This window comes from Phascolarctos cinereus, unplaced genomic scaffold, assembly GCF_003287225.1.
Source record: "Phascolarctos cinereus isolate Bilbo 61053 unplaced genomic scaffold, phaCin_HiC Scaffold_726;HRSCAF=1367, whole genome shotgun sequence".
NCBI lineage: Eukaryota > Metazoa > Chordata > Mammalia > Diprotodontia > Phascolarctidae > Phascolarctos > Phascolarctos cinereus.
The window spans coordinates 402,418,809-402,437,635 of record NW_027556098.1 but is presented as its reverse complement, the minus strand read 5'-3'; the positions used below and the strand labels follow the sequence as shown (position 1 = coordinate 402,437,635).

The following is an 18,827-nucleotide window of genomic DNA, read 5'->3' as shown; positions in this document are numbered from 1 at the left end:
GAGCAAGCATGCTCTGTGCCTCAGTTTCCTCATCTGTAAATTAAGGGACTTGGATTAAATGTACTCTAAGATCTAAGATCTCAGGAATCTCTAACATTCCACCTTTAAATCTCTGACATATGATTTGATTTCCCTCCTAGCTCTAATTCCTTGTAGACAAATTTGTCAGATGCCATCATCAGTGGCTCTCCTGCAGTTACTCACAAATTGAATACCAAGTAATCTGACTCCCTGACCGCTTTGAGGTTATGGTGCTAAGCACTTCTGATGTAGGTTGCAGGTGGCATTTGCCTTTGAAAAGGGCAGAGTGCAGAAGTTCAGCTGGAAACATCCTTCTGAGAAGCCAGTGGAAGGGAAAAGGGCAGGGGGCAGATCTTCACCATCATCATGGTTGGTCTAGATGCTAGGCTGACCAGCTTGGGCTCTGCAGCCAGTCAGAGAAGAAATACTATCCTCCACCAGCACTCAGTGTTTTTCCTCCTTTAATTATGACAAATATTTATAGGCGTGTTAGGTTTTCAGTAACTTCTGTGTTCCAAGCAATGTTTAAAGGGTAGTGAGGCATGTAGGACCGAGTGCTTTCATAATAAGCCATCAATATCACTTTCAGCAGCCTTTTTTTTTCTATCCTGAGTGCTCATCAATAAATTAGGGAGAAAATGGGCTAGCTCTGCTGTGGCAAGAGACAAAAAGAAAGGGGGGTGAGAGAGAGAGAGAGAGAGAGCAACAGAGAAGAGAAAGAAGAGAGACAGAGAAAAAGAGACACACACATACACAAAGACAGAGAGATAGAGACAGAAAGAAATACAGAGAAACAGAGAAGAGAGAAAGGAGAGAGAGAGAGAGAGAGAGAGAGAGAGAGAGAGAGAGAGAGAGAGAGAGAGAGAGATGCATCTATAAAAGCAATTTTGGTCCCTGGAGAAGGGGGAAAAAAATCAAATCAAACACCTCCTGTTATTGGAAATCCAGGCTTTGAATCTGAAACCTATGGGGAATGTAGGCTGGAGGAGGGGGATGGCAGCATCTCCACTCCTTCTGGCTGACATCTCTAAATGCCACAGAAATGGATAATATAAGAGAGCAGCCAAATGCAAGGTAAAATCTTTCATGTCACATAATTAAGGAAAAAGCAAAGGGAAAAAAGAATGGGCTTCAGCAAAGGGCCAGCAGAGAAACAAGATACAATTGGTTTCTGGAAATGGTTCTTGACACCTGGGGTGGACAGTGCTTAATGGGTGGTGGATGGTAACTGTGGCTGAAAGGGACCTTTGAGGTCTTTTTGACCAAGCCCATTAGTTTACAGATGAGGAAACTGAGGCCCAGAGAGAAGCTCCTTGCCCACAGAAGAGCTCCAATTTGAGCCCTCATCTCCAAATTCAGATTTGCCAGGGGATGTGGTCAATTTCAGGTGCTTTGCCAGCTGTTAAGAAAATTTGTTAGGGGGTTGGGGGCTATGGTTATTTTTACCCTTAGATAGACTTTGCATTTGTATCAAGTGAGAATGTTTCAGCCAAGATAAAGGGGTGTGTGGGGTGTGTGTGTGTGTGTGTGTGTGTTATTGTTAAAAGGATGCATGCAAATGTTACCTTTTGAGGTTTCAAGGATGAACTGGGAAAGGAAGCATTTGCAACAATTTCAGAGCTGGGATTCTGGGTTACTAGTGCTACTGAATCCTAAACTCAGACTTTTTTGACAGTGTAGCCCAGTGTGGCCACACAAGTCTTGTGGTCAGTAGGACCTGAGCTTGAAAGTGACATCTCTGACTTTTGCTACCTGTGGGACCGTAGAAAAGTCGTACAAACTCTCTGATCTTCAGCTGCCCTATCCCTAGGCATAGAGCACTGGGCCTACAGTCAGGAAGATCTGAGATCAAATCCTGCCTCAGACACTTAACGAGCTGCATCACTCATTTAAGTTCTCTGGGCCTCAGTTTCCTCATCTGTAAAATGGGGATAAAAATAGCACCAACCTCCCAGGCTTATTGTAAGACTCAAATGAGATATGTGTAAAGTGCTTTGCTTAAGGTGCTATATAAATGTCACCTATCATATTATTATAGAGATAATAATCATAATAATAGCATGTGATATTTAGAGGGTTATTGTAAGGATAACATAAGATAATGCATTAAAATACTTTGCATACCTTAGCGAACTATAGAAATGTACAATGCTTTAAAAAAAACCACATCCATTGCTATCTTTTGGGGATTTTTTGTTGTTGACTCATTTCAGTCATGTCTGATTCTTCATGACCTCATTTGGGGTTTTCTTGGCAAAGATATTGGAGTGGCTTGCCATTTCCTTCTCCAGCTCATTTTACAGATGGGGAAATTGAAGTAAACAGGGTTAAATGACTTGCCCAACATCACACAACTAGTAAGTGTTGAGGCCAGATTTGAACTCAGGTCTTCCTAACTCCAGACTTAGTGCTCTATCCAATGCACCTAGCTGCCCATCTTTCATTTTTTATATAATTATAATTTTCAAAAATATCCTCCCCATCCCCACCCCTTTCATTACATGGAGAACCTTTCCTTTTAACAAACAAATAAACTGAAAAAAACAGGGCAGAGGGAGGGGGAAAAGCCGTTCAGAAAAGTAACATATATATGGACCGTGTCTGACACACAGATTTTAGCACCCATAGTTCCTCACCTCTGCAAAGCCTAGAGGGAAGTAAGCTTCTTTCTTAACTCTGCTCCAGGACAAAGCTTGGTCAACATTCTTACACTGAGGTCAGCTTCATCGTCCTTTCCATTTACATGGGTGTAGTCATACCTGTGGCCATTAGGGGGCGCCTTAGTGCACAAGCATTGGGCTTGGCATGAGAAAATTCAAATAAGACTTCAGACATTTTCTAGCTATGTGACCCGGGGCAAGTCATTTCACTTCTGTTTGCCTTGGAGGCAGCTGGTTGGCTCAGTGGATAGGACACTGGACCTGGAGTCAGGAAGAACTTAATTCAAATTCAGCCTCAGACAATTACTAGCTGTGCGACCCTGGGCAAGTCACTTAACCTCTGTTTGCCTTAATCCCTTGGAGAAGGAAATGGGAAACCACTCCAGAAAATCCTATGGACAGCATTGGTGTGCTATGGTCCATAGGGTCACATTGAGTCAGATGTAACTGAACAATCATTGTGTATATTGTTTTCCTGGTTCTGGTACTTCATTTTTCATCAGTTCATATCTGTCCTTCCATGTTTCTCTGATATTATATGCATCACATTAGTCATTTCTCATAGCATTCTAAGACTGCACTGTGTTCACACACCACAACCTGTGTGATCATTCCCCAGTCAATGGATGGTGGCTTTGTAAAAAAACAAACAAAAAAAAACACCAAAAAGAACCCAAAAAACACTGCCAAGAGTGGACCAGAAAGTTGGTTGGGAAGGTAGAGGCAGGGCAGTAGAGTAGAAAGAATATGGACTCTGGGGTCAGAGGAATTGGGTTCAAATTCTGCTTGTGACCCTTACAACCTGTGTGACCTTGGGCAAGTCACTGATCCTCCTCTGGCCTCAGTTTCCCCTTCTATGAAATGGCACGGTTGGACTAGATGGCCTCTGGCCTCCCTACCAGCTCTGGACCAAGGAGCCTAGGAGAGCAGAAAGGGATCTTAGATGTCCTCTATTCCAGTCTCCTCGTTTTATAGAGGATGAAATTGAGGTCTGAAGAGGAAGGAATGACCATAGACTGATACAGGAAGTAAAGGCAGCATTTCAGCTCAGATCTTCTGGACCTGAATTCAGGGTCCTTTCCGTGACCCTAGGCTGCTAGTCCTGCTAATGGGAGATGGAACCTCTGCCACATTGGTGCCTCCCCCACACTGCCGCGACCGTGGGATCCAGCTCTGAGGGCAGTAAGCCTTGGCTTACTGATGGTGCAGCCCGTGGGAGGGGGGATGAGCCAAGGATGCTCTTGTCTGTCCTTAGAACTTGGCATGGGCCCAGCCCAGGTGTCAGGGGGGCAGGCCTGGGGTGCTGGTCTTCACCCTCCTAGAGAGTCTGTTATCTAAGCAGAATAGTGAAAAGGACCTGGGGCAGAAGGGAGAAAAGAAGGAGGAAAAGAGAGAGGGAAGGAGGAAGGAAAGAAGGAAGGGAGGGAGAGAAGGAAGGAAGGAAGGAAGGAAGGAAAGAGGGAAGGAGAGAGGAAGGAAGGAAAGACATCTCATTTGTTCCTCATAACTCTTCAAGGGAGGTGCTATTATTATCCCCATTTTTCAGTTGAGGAAACTGAGGTGGAGATGAAGTGACTTGCCCAAGGTCATACATCTAGTTTCTGAGGCTGGATTTAAATCCAGGTCTGCCCGACTCCAGGGCCAGTGGTCTAACCATTGCATCACTTAGCTGCCCTACTAGGTTAGAATGCTGGCTCTGCTACTTAGCTGGATAACCATCTTCTCTCTGGGCCTCAGTTTCCTCCTAGATCAAATAGCTAATTTTATATGGGGTTTTTAAGTACATGAAGTACTATGTTTTATATATATTTATATATATATATATATATGTGTGTGTGTGTGTGTGTGTGTGTGTGTGTGTGTGTGTGTGTGTGTATGTAAAATCTCATTATTATTATCCCCATTTTACAGATGAAGAAATTGAGCCTGAGAGAGATTTTTAAGTTACTTCCTCAGAGTCACACATAGAAAGTGTCTGAGTCAGGATTTGAACTCCAGGTCTAGAGTTCTATCTACTAGGGGCAGCTAGGTGGTGCAGTGGATAGAGCACTGGCCCTGGAGTGAGGACCCGAGTTCAAATCCGGCCTCAGACTCGTGATACTCACTAGCTGTGTGACCCTGGGAAAGTTGCTTAACCCCAACTGCCTTACAAAAACAAAAAAAAGTGCTGTGTTCAGATCTGGCTATCTCATTTTGGGGCAGCTAGGTGGCACAGTGGATAGAGCTCTGGCCTTGGAGTCAGAAGGACCTAAATTCAAATCTGGCCTCAGACACTTGATACTTACTAGCTGTATGAACCTGGGCAAGTCACTTAACCCCAATTGCATCACCAAAAAGCAAAAAAGCAAAAAGAAAATAGAGTTCTATTTACCTAGCTGTCCCTAAAGAGATTAGATGAAATTATCTCCACAGTCCTTTCTGGTTCTAAATCCTGTGGTCCTGAGGAAGACCAGGCTCCTCCTGGGCTCTGGCTCATTGAGGCAGGTACATTGGCCCTTTCAGGTTGGGGGGAGGGGTGTACAATGTGGTCTCTTGGGCTCATTAAGTAGCTTTGCTGGGTTGAAATGCAGCAGTGGTCACAGGGAGTCTGGGAGGTGATGAAAGAAGAGTTGAATGATGTAGGGAAAAGAGCACTGAATGCAGAGTCAGAGGAGCTGGGCCAAAGTCCTGGCTGTTATTTATTACCTGAGTGATCTTAACACATCACTTAACTCTCTGGGGCTTGGTTTCCTTCACTATTATATAAAAGAATAAAAGGGCCCCATCTTAGGACCCTGTAATCCTTCTGTCTCCAGAAACCAAGCAAGCCCCAGGCTGGAGCAGCCAGGTGGGTGAGCGGAAGAAGACCTGGGTTCCAACCCTGCTTCAGAAACTTCCTAGCTATAGGACTCTGGAAAAGTAGCTTTACTTTTCTTGGCCTCAGTCTCCTCATCTGTAAAATGGGGATAATCTAACCCTTAGGTTAGCGTGAGGATCAAATATGTAAATATACATACATATATACACACACATACATGCATACACATACATAAATTATATATAAACACATGTATGTGTGTATATGTATGTTTACATTTTATGTATATACTTGCATAAATAGATACAAGTATATATATATGAGTTTGTGAAGCTATTTGCATTATTAAAATGTTAGTGGATAGAGTGTTGGGCCTGGAGTCAGGAAGATTGTCTTCCTGAGTTCAAATCCAGCCTCAGATGCTTACTAGCTGTGTGACTGTGGGCAAGACACTTAGCCCTGGTTGCCTCAGTTTCCTCATCTGTAAAATGAGCTGGAGAAGGAAACGGCAAACCATTCAGTATTTTGCTAAGGACTTTGCCAAGAAAACCCTAAATGGGGTTACAAAAAATCTGACATGGCTGAACAACAATAAAAGCATTTATTAAGCTCCTACTGTCTGCCAGGTACTGTACTAAGTACTGGAGACATAAAGAAAGGCCAAGGACAGCCCCTGCCCTTGAGGAGACAACAAGCAAATAACGATGCCCAAACAAGCGGCTACAGTGCCTCCTGCTCTTGAAATCAGGAGGGACCTGGGTTCGATTGCCACCTCAGACACCTGTACAACGCCGAGCTTGATGGCAATATTGCTTCAGATAGTTACCAGTGGTGTGATCCTTCAGTGCCTTCAGGGAGCTCTCTTAGACTATAAATTACTGAAGGGGTGGTTGACATGCACCAAAGAAGGTGTGATGAAACCACAGGTTTGGACTTAAAAACAAAAACAAAATAAAATCCTCACGGGGCTGTTATGCAGCCCAAATTGTTGTCAGGTTGCCTTTCAGTCATGTCTGACTTTCTGTGACCCCCTGTGGGGTTTTCTTGGCAAAGATACTGGAGTGATTTGCCATTTCCTTCTCCAGCTCATTTTACAGATGAGGAAACTGAGGCAGACAGGGTGACGTGACTTGCCCAGGGTTACCCAGCTAGTAAGTGTTTGAAGCTAGATTTGAACTCAGAAAAATGAATCTTTCTGATTCTAAGCCCAATGCTCTATCCACTGTGCCACCTAGCTGCTCACAGCCCAAATAGGATGACCTTAAAACACTGTATCTGTATGTCAGTCATTATTGTTATTCTTCTGTCCCTTTAGAGTCTCTCCGTGTTGATGAACTCACCCCAGGCATACTCTATCCCTTGCTTGTGGTCCCATGTCAGTAAGTGGTACAGTTCCCCATGTGACTCAGTATCCTAGGTTCGCTGAACTCTAAAGATTTTTCTGTAGTATGAGCTCTTTGGGCCCCGCATCTCCACTCCCCTAAGGCCTCAAATGTATCGCTCACTGAACAATGAGTGTGGAGAACAGCAAATAAATATTTCAGGCCTCTAAGTAAATATAGTCTACCTTTTCCGTTTAAGTAAAACCCAAGAAGTGACAGCCCTCTCCTCTCCTCCACCTCTCCTTTCTCCTGGTTTCTCCATTAACACCTGAGCTTCTATTAAATTGGCATTTTCCAGTTATCATTGGGATCAGACAGCAGATGTAGGTGGGTTATACATGGGTATATGTGGGGGAGCAGAGGTGAAAGATGGAAGGAGCGTGGGGCCTGTGATATTGAGGACAGAAATGAGAGTTATCCTCAAGTAATGGAAAAAGGATTAGCCATGTTCTGCTTGGCAGAACTGGGAGCATGGGGGAAGGTGCCAAGAGGCCAATTTAAGTTGGCTGTCAGAGTTTCCCATCAATGAGCGCTGTCCCAAAGGGGGATGGACTTCCTCCTCACTTTACTCCTATGCACACCCAGCTCACCTCCTTGATATTCCACAAACTGAACATGTGATCACCCACCTCTCTGACCTCGCGTTGGCTGTCCTTTCTGCTCAGTATATATTCTATCCTCTCAGAATCCCTAACTACCATCAAGGTTCAGCTCAGTTACTATTTGCTAAACAAAGCCTCTAGTAGTCTCTTTCCCCCTAATTATTAGTGCTTCTGGATTCCCTGAAATCACTTTGTATTAACTTATCTGTGGGCAACTAGGTGGCACAGTGGATAAAGCACTGGATCTGGAGTCAGGAAGACCCAAGTTCAAATCCAGCGTCAGACACTTCTAATCTGTGTAACCCTGGGCAAATCACTCAACCCTGTTTGCCTCGGTTTCCTCATCTGTAAAATGAGCTAGAGAAGGAAATGGCAAATCACTCCAATTTCTTTGCAAAGAAAACCCCGAATGGGGTCATGAAGAGTCAGATACAACTGAAATGACTGAAAAAACAACTTATTTGTGTCCATATTGTCCCCCTCCACACACACACACACACATAGTAGAATGTAAGGCTTCTTGCAGGCAGAGATGGTTTCATCACGTTTGTCCCTTTCTCTTTAGCGCTTAGCATACAGCAGATTCTTAATAGATGCTTGCTGAGTTGAATGGAAGCTAGATGACCCGTTGTCAAAGATTTGGACAGTCCCTTGCAGGTTGGACCAGAAGGAGACTAGGTCCGTATTGGTGGTCAAGCAAGTGGATACTGAGGTCTCTCTCGGCTTTGAGATTCTGTGAGATGAAGGGATATTCTGGAGGTATTTTTTTTTAAGATGGTACAGGTAGCTAGCTGTTATCAGTTGTGTTTTTTTCTGGACTATTCCAAGAGAAAGAACCCAAGATTTGAAGTCAGAAGGTCTAGGTCCCCTTCCTGGCTCTCCTGCTTCTAATTTATGTAGCTAGCTGTTATCAGTTGTGTTTTTTTCTAGACTATTCCAAGAGAAAGAACCCAAGATTTGAAGTCAGAAGGTCTAGGTCCCCTTCCTGGCTCTCCTGCTTATAATTTATGTGACAAATAGCATGACCTCTCTGTGCCTCAGTCTATTCATCTGTAAAATAAGGGGGTTGGACTTGAAGACTTCCAAGGTCTCCCCTTCCACCTTGAGGCCGAGGGGTTGCTTTGGTCAGACCTTCCAGACCAACCCTTATAGTCAATAGGAGAGCACATATTACCCCAAGACAATGAGTCTTCTGTGCATTTGTTTCCTCATCTCTAAAACGGGAATTAACACGTTTGTTCTACCTACCTCATAGGGTTGTTGTAAGGAAAGTATTTTGTCATCTTTAAAGCACCATTGAAATAAAAGCTATTATCATATATTCTCAGCTTTTCTAGCTTTGTTTTGTTTTGTTTTTTTGAAAGGGAGAGGGCTCCCCAGTGCAAAGTTGCTTTTAAACTGTAAAAGAGAGAGCAGTTTGGCCTTTTTAGAGCATCCCTTTGATTATCTGATCTGAGGACAATCCCAAGAGTAGAGAGCTTTCAAACTTAATGGACTTCTTCTTGTTACTGTTGTTTTTTAGTGGAGTTTGACCCTTCGTGACCCCATGGATCACAGTATGCACCAGGCCCTTCTATCCTCTACTATCTCTCAAAGTCTGTCCAAACTCATATTCATTGTCTCCATGACACTATCTGTCCATTTCATCCTTTGCCATGCCCTTCTCCTTTTTTTGGGCTCTTTGCCAGACTTCTAGTGAGTTAGCTGCTCAATGCCAACAGTTATTAGAGAACCCTGGGGCTTGGAGAATCATTGGGACCTTGGAATTTTCCTCCTTCTTGAGGAAGAAATAAGTCTTTCAGGTCCACAGGCTTCCTACCTAGCTAACCATGGTCCTTCTGGTCTAGTCACTGTTGGTTTTGGAAATCTACTGGCTAGGTACAGTAGGAGAAGGGTTGGATTTGAAGAGGGAGGTCCTCAAATCTTGACTCCACCACTTACCTATTTTGATGTGACCACTGAGTCTCAATTTCTTCATCTGGAAAATGGAGTGATTAGGACGCGATGAGTACTGACGTCTGTTCCAGCTCTTAGTCTATAATCCTGAAAGAGTCAAGAGACTTGGGTTCTAGTCTCCTGCAGTAACAGCATGTCATTGAATAATAAGGGAAAGAATCCTGGGCTTGGATTTGAAGCACGGCTCTGCTGCTTATTTCTGTAACCTTGGGTAAGCGAGTTCACCTCTGTGGGCCTCAGTTTAACGCTCTGCAAAGTAAACAGGCTGGCTTTAGCTGGATTTCTAAAGTACTTCCTGACCAGCTCTAAATCCTATGATTAACTCTGTGAGATGAGGAGACAGGCAGAACTCAAAGGTCTTTTCCAGCATACAATTCCATGGTTATTATTTTTCCTATTATCGTCATATTTCAGGGGAGAGCTCAGGACACCCTGTGGAACTTATAACATGGTTCGCTGTCAGACTCACCTGTGGGACTTCCTATCAATCAATCACATTTATTTTATTAAGGACTTTGTTAGGCACCAAGCACCATGCTAAGCCCTCAGAAGACAAAGAAAAATACAGTCCCTGCCCTCATAATTGGATCTCGAATACAATCAAAATAATATCACTATGTTGGGGTCAAGGTACCCTGTGTCTGACTGTGGCTGATCAGACCAATACAAGCTTGGAAGGCTCTACCACAGGTCAGGCACAAACAGTCCATATGAACATTTGGAGTGGAGATGGCTCTGCATTTGCACATCTTATATTTTTTTTGAAAACTACCCTCATATTCTACTGGGGAAAACATGTATATGATAATAATAATTAACATTTATATAACACCTACTATGTGCCAGGCATTGTGCAAAGCAAGTCACAATTATTATCTCATTTGATCCTCACAACAACCCTGGGAAGTAGGTACTATTATTAGCTTCATTTTACAGGTGAGGAAACTGAGGCAGACAGTGGTGAAGTGTTCACCCAGCAACTGTCAGAGGCTGGATTTTTACTCAGGTCTTCCTGATTTCCTGCCCTGGTCTCTATCCACTGCACTACCTAGCTGCCCCTACATAGAAGAGACATGGTAGATGGATGGTAATCACAAAGGGGAAGGCACTAGCAGCTAAAAGAATTGGGAAAGACCTCGTATAGGTACTTGAAGAGTGAGATACCTGAGTAGCTAGTAGGATCTGTATCATAGTGAGGTAAGATGTTTTTCTGCTGCTCCCCAAAAGAGCTCAGGACCCTCCCACTGTCATATTTATCCCATTGAAATGATCCCACCCCTAAACCCCAGGCATCAAATTTCCTGTTAAGTCATATTTCCAGTTCCTAACCCTTACCCTCCCCCTAGAAAAGAAGAAAGAAAGCATATAAGTGGTTCCTGCTGAGAAGCTGTGGCTGGGTAGCATTTTAATTGTTGGTAGTATCAGAGATTCAGAACCCAAAGAGACCTCTGATGTCATCAACTCCCAATGCCCTCGGTTTTCTCTTCTGTAAAATGATGAGAGGTCAGGTGAGTTAGAATCTTAGACTTTGGGCTGGAAGGGACCCCAGAGGTCATTAGTACAACCCTCTCATTTTACAGATGAGGAAACTGAGGCCCAGAGAAATTAAGTGACTTGACTGTCTTTTGACTCTTTTTGTATCCCTAGTGCTTACATGCGGGGATGGGCCGGTGGGGGGGGATGCTCAATAAATACTTATTGAATTGAATTGAATTGCCCAAGGTAACTCAGCTAGAAAGTGTCTCAAGTCTTCCTGACTCCAGGTCCAGAGTTCTATCTACCACTTTACCATTCAATACTTATGAATGTAGTTAGGGAGTGACAAGCATTTATTAAGTACCTACTATGTGCCAGGCACTGTGCTAAGCATTTGAGGACATGAAGAAAGGGAAGACAATTCCCCTGCTCTTGAGATCACAGTCTAATATAGGTGAGGACAGACAGACAGACAGACAGACACAGAGAGAGAGAGTCAGATGTAGTTGGGGAGATGGGTCGGTTTATGTAGGTATGTACATATGTATAGGTGGAAGAATGTGATGTTATTCCTGTGCACGCATGTTCCAGTGCTTCAGTGTTACTGTAAATGCATGCATTTGGAGGACTGGTACGTGGATATGTGCACCTATATAGAAATAAGGGTCAATTGATACATGCATGCCACGTGCCAGTGCATGGATGTGTCTGTATACATATGTAGGCAGAGGATTTGTGCAGGTGGCTATGCTCCTGTGTGGGAGTAGGAGAGAGATGGCAGATGGCATGCAGGTAGGTATGCATATACCCAACGATAGACATGTCTGTATATGTATGCAGTTTGTACGTAGGTGTGTACGTGGGCTTGTAGGTGGGTGTGTATATAGGAATGAAAAGGAATAGGGGACAGCGTGAGTATGTGTTCTATCCGTGGCTCCTATCCCATGTTTCACCTTGATGCCCAGCCCTTACTGATGCATTTTCAGCGTGGTCTGCAAGACCCTAATTTGCCAGGAGAAATCCTCTCCCTTGCCACTTATACCCATTGAGAGGATTCAAGAGAAATAGTCTTGAAATCTCCTTAATAAAGTTTTCATGGGGCTCTCTGCCCTCTGGTAAGCAGCCTGTCTTCCCCTGGAAAGGAGCTCAGGTGGCCGCAGTCTTGGGAACCAAAAATTGGAACCCAGGGAAAAGAGGGCTATAGCCATAAGTACCTCAAGAGCAAGATATGATTTGGTGCTTATATAAATGTTTATGTAGAGCTCCAGTTTCCACGGTGGAACACGCCACCCTGTCAAGGAGGCTGCCAGGTGAACAGTCTTGTTAACAAAGCCAGAATTCCCCATTCTCCCTCCCCCTCCCTCCCCCTGCTTTTCTGTAGGGGCTGAGGAGGTGGGGTGGGGATGAAGGCAAAGACTGGGAGCCTCTGGTATGGCAGGAAGTGGCTTAGCGGCCTGGGATAGGAAGCAGGCAGGCTTTGTTCCGGAATAAGCCCATGTTAATATTCAAGCCTGTCCCTAAACAGGCCTGGATTCTGTAGGTCATTTAATCTTTTAATAATTGTGGCTTATAAAGCAGGAGTGCTGCCCACGGAGGCTGGCAGCACACACACACACGCACACACACACACACGCACACACACACACACACACACACACGCACACACATGCGCGCACACACACACGCACACACACACACGCGCACACACACGCACACACACACACACGCACACATACACGCACACACACACGCACACACACGCACACGCGCACACACACGCACACACACACGCGCACACACACACACACACACACACGCACACACACACACACCCCTCCCCAAACTCTGGCTGGCTCCCTTTCGAGCTGGAGCGCTGTGTGGTATACAGTTGAGCAGTTCAGCTGGCTCCTTTGGGAGAAGGGAGAGGGAAGGGTGCGGTGGTCAAAGTGGGGAGTGGTCCTGGCCTTCCTCTCCTGGTGGGGGAGGACTGTCTGCAACTCCTCTGGGCTCCCCTGATGTGAGAGATGCAAGATCAAAAGATCAGAAATTTAGAACTAGAAAGGACCTCTTCAGCTGGAGGCCACCCAATCCAATCCCCTCACTTTATGGAGAAGGAAACTGAGGCCCAAGGAGTTAAGGTGATTTGCCCAAGCTCACAGAATCATAGATTTAGACCTTAGAAGTCATCTAGGCTAACTGTTATTTTACAGATGAGGAAACTGAGGCCGAGAAAGGTAAGAGATATGCCTAAACTCATAGTATTATAGATTCAGAGCTGAAAGCAGCCTCAGAGGCCACCCAGCCTGACCGTCATTCTTTAGAGGAAGAAACTAGAAGTAAGAGTCACACAGCTAGTAAGTGTTTGAGACAGGATGTAAACCCAGGTCCTCTGACCCCAAGTCAAGTCTCCCTACCACACCTCTTTTGATGGGAAAGGAGAGAAACAAAGAGGCGATGATCTCACACTGCTGTGCCCTGCCTGGATGCTCTATTGTAAACACTTTGTGATCCTTAAAGCGCAATGTCAGTATTAGGTGTTACTGTTGTTATCATCACATCACAGTGTTGGGTCCAGTTCTGGAGATGAATTTTGGGAAGATGTCACTTCAAGAGTCTGGAGGGTGACCAGGTTGATAAAGAAGCCCAGGTTCTTGTTCTCTGTCTGTCTCTGTGTCTGTGTCTGTCTTCTGCCTGTCTGTCTCTCTCTTTCCCTGTCTTCTCTTTTTCTGTGGTCTCTCTCCTATTTCTCTGTTTCTCTCCCACTCCTCTCTCTCTCCCCTCTGTCTGTTTCTCTGTCTCCTCTCCCCTCTCTTTCTCTCTCTGTCTCTGTCTCTCTCTCTCTCTGTCTCTCTCCTTCCTTCCTCCCTCCTATGTCTTCTTTCCTCCTTCCTCCCTTCTTCCTCCTCTGTCTTCCCTCCTTCCTTCTTCCTTTTCTCTTCACCCTCCTCTCTCATTTTCCCTCTTCCTTCACTCTTCTATCACCTTTCTCTCTCCTTTCTTCTCTTCTTTCCTCTTTCTCTCCACCTCTTTTTTCTCTCCTCTCTCCTCTTCCCTCTTCCCTCTTCCCTTTCTTTTCTCTCTTCTCTCCCTTCTCTTGGCACACTCGACTCAACCCATTGATTTCAGTTTAATTAAGGCTTTGGTAAACACAGGAAATCCCTCTGGGCGAGCCTGGGTCAAGCTCTGCTGTAGCTGAGAATAAGTGGTGAATGGTCTGTGGTTGGCAATATCCATGCTGGAGGAGACTGAGCTCCTGGAAAACAGGAGGCCAAGACAGAGCCCTCCTTCTTAGGGCTCTCAGCTAGGGCCTGGCCTGGCAGTGTTCAGCTGGATGGCCCCTTGTATGAAGGAAAAGGCCAGTTGGTTAGGCAATCAACAATTCATCAAATATTTATTTTAAAAATAATTTTATGAGTAGATTTTGTCTTTATTCATCCTAAATCTTCCCCATATCGCTCTCTCTCTCTCCTTCTTCCTGGAGAGCCATCACTTATAAGAAAAAGAAATGTAAGAATGGAAAATAGAAAGAAGAAAAAAATCCAGCCTAGTGTTAAATACTTATTCTATACCTGGTATGTAAGGATAGGGAGTGAGTAGGGATCCATGATTTCACTGGTGTAGGATGCTCCCAGAAAAGGAAACTCCCTCTGCCAATGCAGGTTAGGGCCTCCTCTTCACCTTATAGCCCTAGAGAGTCCCTGGCATACAGGAGGTATGTAATAAATGCTTTTTGGATTGATTATTGTGCTAAGTTCTGACTGCCAAAGCTCCTGCCAGCTCTAAGAGTCTTTGCTTCTGCAAGACAGCTAGGTGACGAACTGGAAAGAGCAAAGAGTTTGGAGTCAGGGAGACTCGAGTTCAAATCCTGTCTCAGGCATGTACTAGTTCTGTGACCCTGGGCAAGTCACTGTACTGCTGTCTGCCTCAGTTTCCTCAACTATAAATGGGAATAAAACAGAACTTACCTCCTAGAGTTGTTGTAAAGAGCCAATGAGATAAAATATGTTTATATTTTTTTATGTTCACATGTTTAAAATACATAAAAACATGTATTTATAAATATGTTTATATGGTTTGCAAACCTTAAGACATGATTGTTAGCGATGATGGTAGTGGTGGTGGTGATATTTCTAAAATCCTATGACCTTCACCAACTGGGCCTAGTTGGACCCATCCCCAGGTCCTGGGGGCCTCAGCCCTCTCTCCCCTACAAGAGGAGGAAGGATAAATTCATAAGATTTAGACCTTGGAGGTCAAATACAACCCCCTATTGGACACAGGAGGCAATTCAAACTAGAAGTAGTGACTTTCCCAAGGTCTTGTAAGCAGAGAAGATTTACCTCTGCCCTGCCTCCTCCAAGGCTGGGAGTGGGGGTGAGGGGAAGGAGAACTGTGAGGGTCAAATGAGAACTCATATTTATTATTCACAACACCCCCCATGACGTAGGTAGCATCCCCATTTTATAGAAGAGGAAACTGAGGATCAGAGAAGCAATTTGCTCATGATTTAGGACCTGTCAGAACTCAGCTTCAAACTCGGTCTCTCTTGATTTCAGCTACCGCTCTTTCTCCCACCCCTCTCCCCCCCAGCCTCGACTCCACTGCCTCTCATGACTGCGTAGGCTCAGACTCTGCTGCTTCTTTGGGAAAGAGGGCTGCGTGCCCTGGCTAAGACCCCAGGCCTCTGAGCTGGGACCTCAGAGGTCATCTGATTCAGCTCCTTCTCAGACAAGAGAACATGCCTAGTAAGTGATTATCCAGCCTTTGTTTGAAGGTCTCTGATAGGGTAAGCCTCTACTAGAACATTCAACTTGGGTTCAAGAAGATCGGAGTTCAAATCCAGACACAGAAACTTACTGGCAGTGTGATCCTGGACAAGTCACTGCTTCCTCCTCTCTAAAAATAATTACAGCACCCACCTCCCACAGTTGTCATAAGGATCAAATGAGGTGTATAAATGAGGTTTATAAACTTTATGTATTATCACTATTAATGTTATTATCTTTCTCCTCTCTCTCTTTTCTTTCTCTCTCTCTCTTTTTCTCTCTCTCTACCTCTCTCCTTCCCTCGCTTTCTCTGTTTAACAGAGCAAAGCTGAAGAAGATGTGGAATCCGGGGAGGACTTGAGTGGCAGCAAGAGGAACAGTCGATTACTAATGAGTAGCTTCTCCAAACGAAAGGTCAGGATGGGACTCCAGGCCAGTCCCTGGGCTTTCGAGACAGGAGTCAGAATCATGAGCCAGAGATGTGCCCAAGCAAACCAATGAAATGCAACTGATAACCAACATTTCTCTAATACTTGACAGGGCATTCTTTCATTTGGGTACTAGATTGGGGGCCAGGTTCAAATGGCTGCTCTGCTTCCTACTGCCAACATGACTCTGGGCAGTCACATTGACCACTCTCTAGGTCTCAGTTTCCTCATCTTTAAAATGAGAGAATTGGACTAAATGACCCAAAAGGGTCCTTCTAGCTCTAAATTTATAATCCTTTAATCCTTCTATTAAAGGGAAGGGGTAGTATTACTATGAATTAATAATATTACTAATTTTATAACTGTACATAATTCGTACTGTACATATAATATAGCATATAATTTATATTTGTGTATTAAATGTTTTATCTATGTGTTTGTATATAATTAGATCTAAAGATAAAATTAGATTATTTATTGTTATTATTATGTCTGGTAAGAATGGCTGGCATTGAAATAGTGCTTTGAGGCTTACAAAACACCTTACAAAGACTCCTTTGCGTGATCCCCACAACAGCCCCCTCATAGCATCCCAGCTCTCTGGGGGCTTTGTTTTTGTCTTTATAGCCCCAGTGCCTGGCACAGACTAGGTGCTTAATAATTGCTCGCAACTTGATTGATACACTTGCCACTTCTGTCAGTCAATAAGCATATGGTGACCCTGGGCAAGTCACTTCACTCTGTTTGCCTCAGTTTCCTCATCTGTCAAATGAGTAGGAGAAGGAAATGACAAACCACCCCAGTATCTCTGCCAAGAAAAACCCAAGTGGGATCATAAAGAGTCGGACGCAACTGAAATGACTGAGCAACAAGAAAAAACTACTTTCATCATAATGACCCTATGAAATAGCTAATTGAAATATTATTACCTCCAATTAAGAGATGAGGAAACTGAGGCTCAGAGAGGTACCTGGCACAGAATAATAGCTTGATAAACCCTTAGTGACTGAAGTGGCAAGCACTTAACCATCAACCTGCAAACAGTAATTAAGTACCTATTTTGTGCCAGGTACTGTACTAGGCACCGGGAATCCAGAGACAAAAGCAAAGGCCTGAAGGGCCTTATATCCTATCGGGAAAACAATACCCATGTTACACAGTGTGAGTCAGAATTCACACCCAGGTCTCCTGATTCCAAGTCCTGGACTTTCTATCTGCTACATTATAAATGCCTCTCCTTGCCTACTCTCTCGTATTCTGGACATGTGAGCTATTGTTATTACAGTCTCCTTCTGGAAAAAGTAGAAGATGGATGAGGTCATGGTCAAACATCAGGAAGAATCTGTTTGTCTGGGCAGATTCCAAAGGCAGGGGCCGGGCTCCAGGCACTGGGCAGCAGCAGACAGCCTGGGCCAGGTGCTTTCTCCAGAAGCCCTCCTCCCTAGAGACCTTACATGCATCCCTCATCAGGTCTCAGGAGCAGGAGCTGGCCAGGAGTCTCCTACTAGCTGGACCCAAGGAACACTGCAGAGCCAAACAATGGGCAATAGACAAAAGTGAGAGTGGGGTAAAGGGGCTCACAGGCTGAGATGCAATGAGAGGAGGCAGGAGAGGACAGAGAGGGGACAAAAGCATCCTTCCTAGACTGAGGCCCTAAGATCCTTCCAAGGAGTGACTGAGGTGGGACAGGGCTTTCTTGGCCCATAGGGAATTCAGGAGTTTGTCTGCTGCCGGAGCCTCTTACCTCACTCACCTCTCCCTCACAGCTTCCTTCACATACCATCTCCTTTTGGGATCCCCTCCTTGTTTGTGCTCCCTGACTCCTCAAATCGTTGTGCATAGACTTCCCTGAGTACAGAGGCTGATAGATTGAGGGCTAGAAGGAAAGAGGGGAGTCCAATCCCTTCATTTTACAGATGAGGAAACTGAGTCCTAGAGAGGTGAAGTGATTCCCTTAAGGCTGCACATGTCATAAGTGGCAGAGCTGGGATGTGAACCCACAGCCTCTGTTAAATCGAGTGTTATTTTTGCTGCTGTGTAAATGCTGACTTTCTGTGGCTGGCTAATATCACATCTCTCTCCTCCCTATGCAGAAAAAAGGGAGCAAGTTAAAGAAAACTTCCAGCATAGAAGAAGCCGATGATGACTTGGACGCCCAAGGAAGCCAGAGCAGAGGGTCAGTTCCCTGGGGCAGGCACCTGGTGGTCAGAGATGGGAAGGGATGGGTAGAGAGTTCCAGCAGGGCATCTGGGGATAGCGTTCAGCATACAAGCACATCCCAGAGGTTCTCAGAGCTTAGATCCAGAGCTGGAAGGCACCTCAAAGGCCATCCAGACCCACTCCCCCATTTTACAGATGAGGAAATGGAGGTTTCAGCTAGTAAGTGTCTGAGGAAGGATTTGAACTCAGGTCTTCCTGATTCTAAGTCCATGACTCTAGCCACTGCGCATGACAGGTGTATCTGATAAGTTCTGGGAAGGTGGAGGTGACAGGTTGTACCTGTGTGAGCTGACCATGACGCTTTCTCCTCTGCCCTCACTTGGTTCATGTAGGATAAGCCGGCAGAAGAAGACCATGAAACTGTCCAGGGCTCTCTCTGACCTGGTGAAATACACCAAGTCTGTTGGAATCCATGACGTGGAGACAGAGAGTAAGTAGGGATAGCCCCCCCCCCCAGATCCCAGGGGGTGAGAGAAAGTGGGGAGGGAACTACAGGAGTAAGGGGAAGTGTAGGGGTGA

General features: G+C 44.9%; 1 protein-coding gene across 1 annotated transcript in view; it reads left to right on the top strand.

Annotated features, from left to right (window-relative positions):
* Positions 1-18,827, top strand: part of PLCH2 (phospholipase C eta 2) — a 341,798-nt gene that overhangs the window by 297,302 nt on the left and 25,669 nt on the right. The window contains 3 exon segments of the mRNA XM_078145756.1: positions 15,982-16,074; positions 18,182-18,264; positions 18,641-18,738. Of these exon segments, the coding sequence (XP_078001882.1) occupies positions 15,982-16,074; positions 18,182-18,264; positions 18,641-18,738 (274 nt within the window).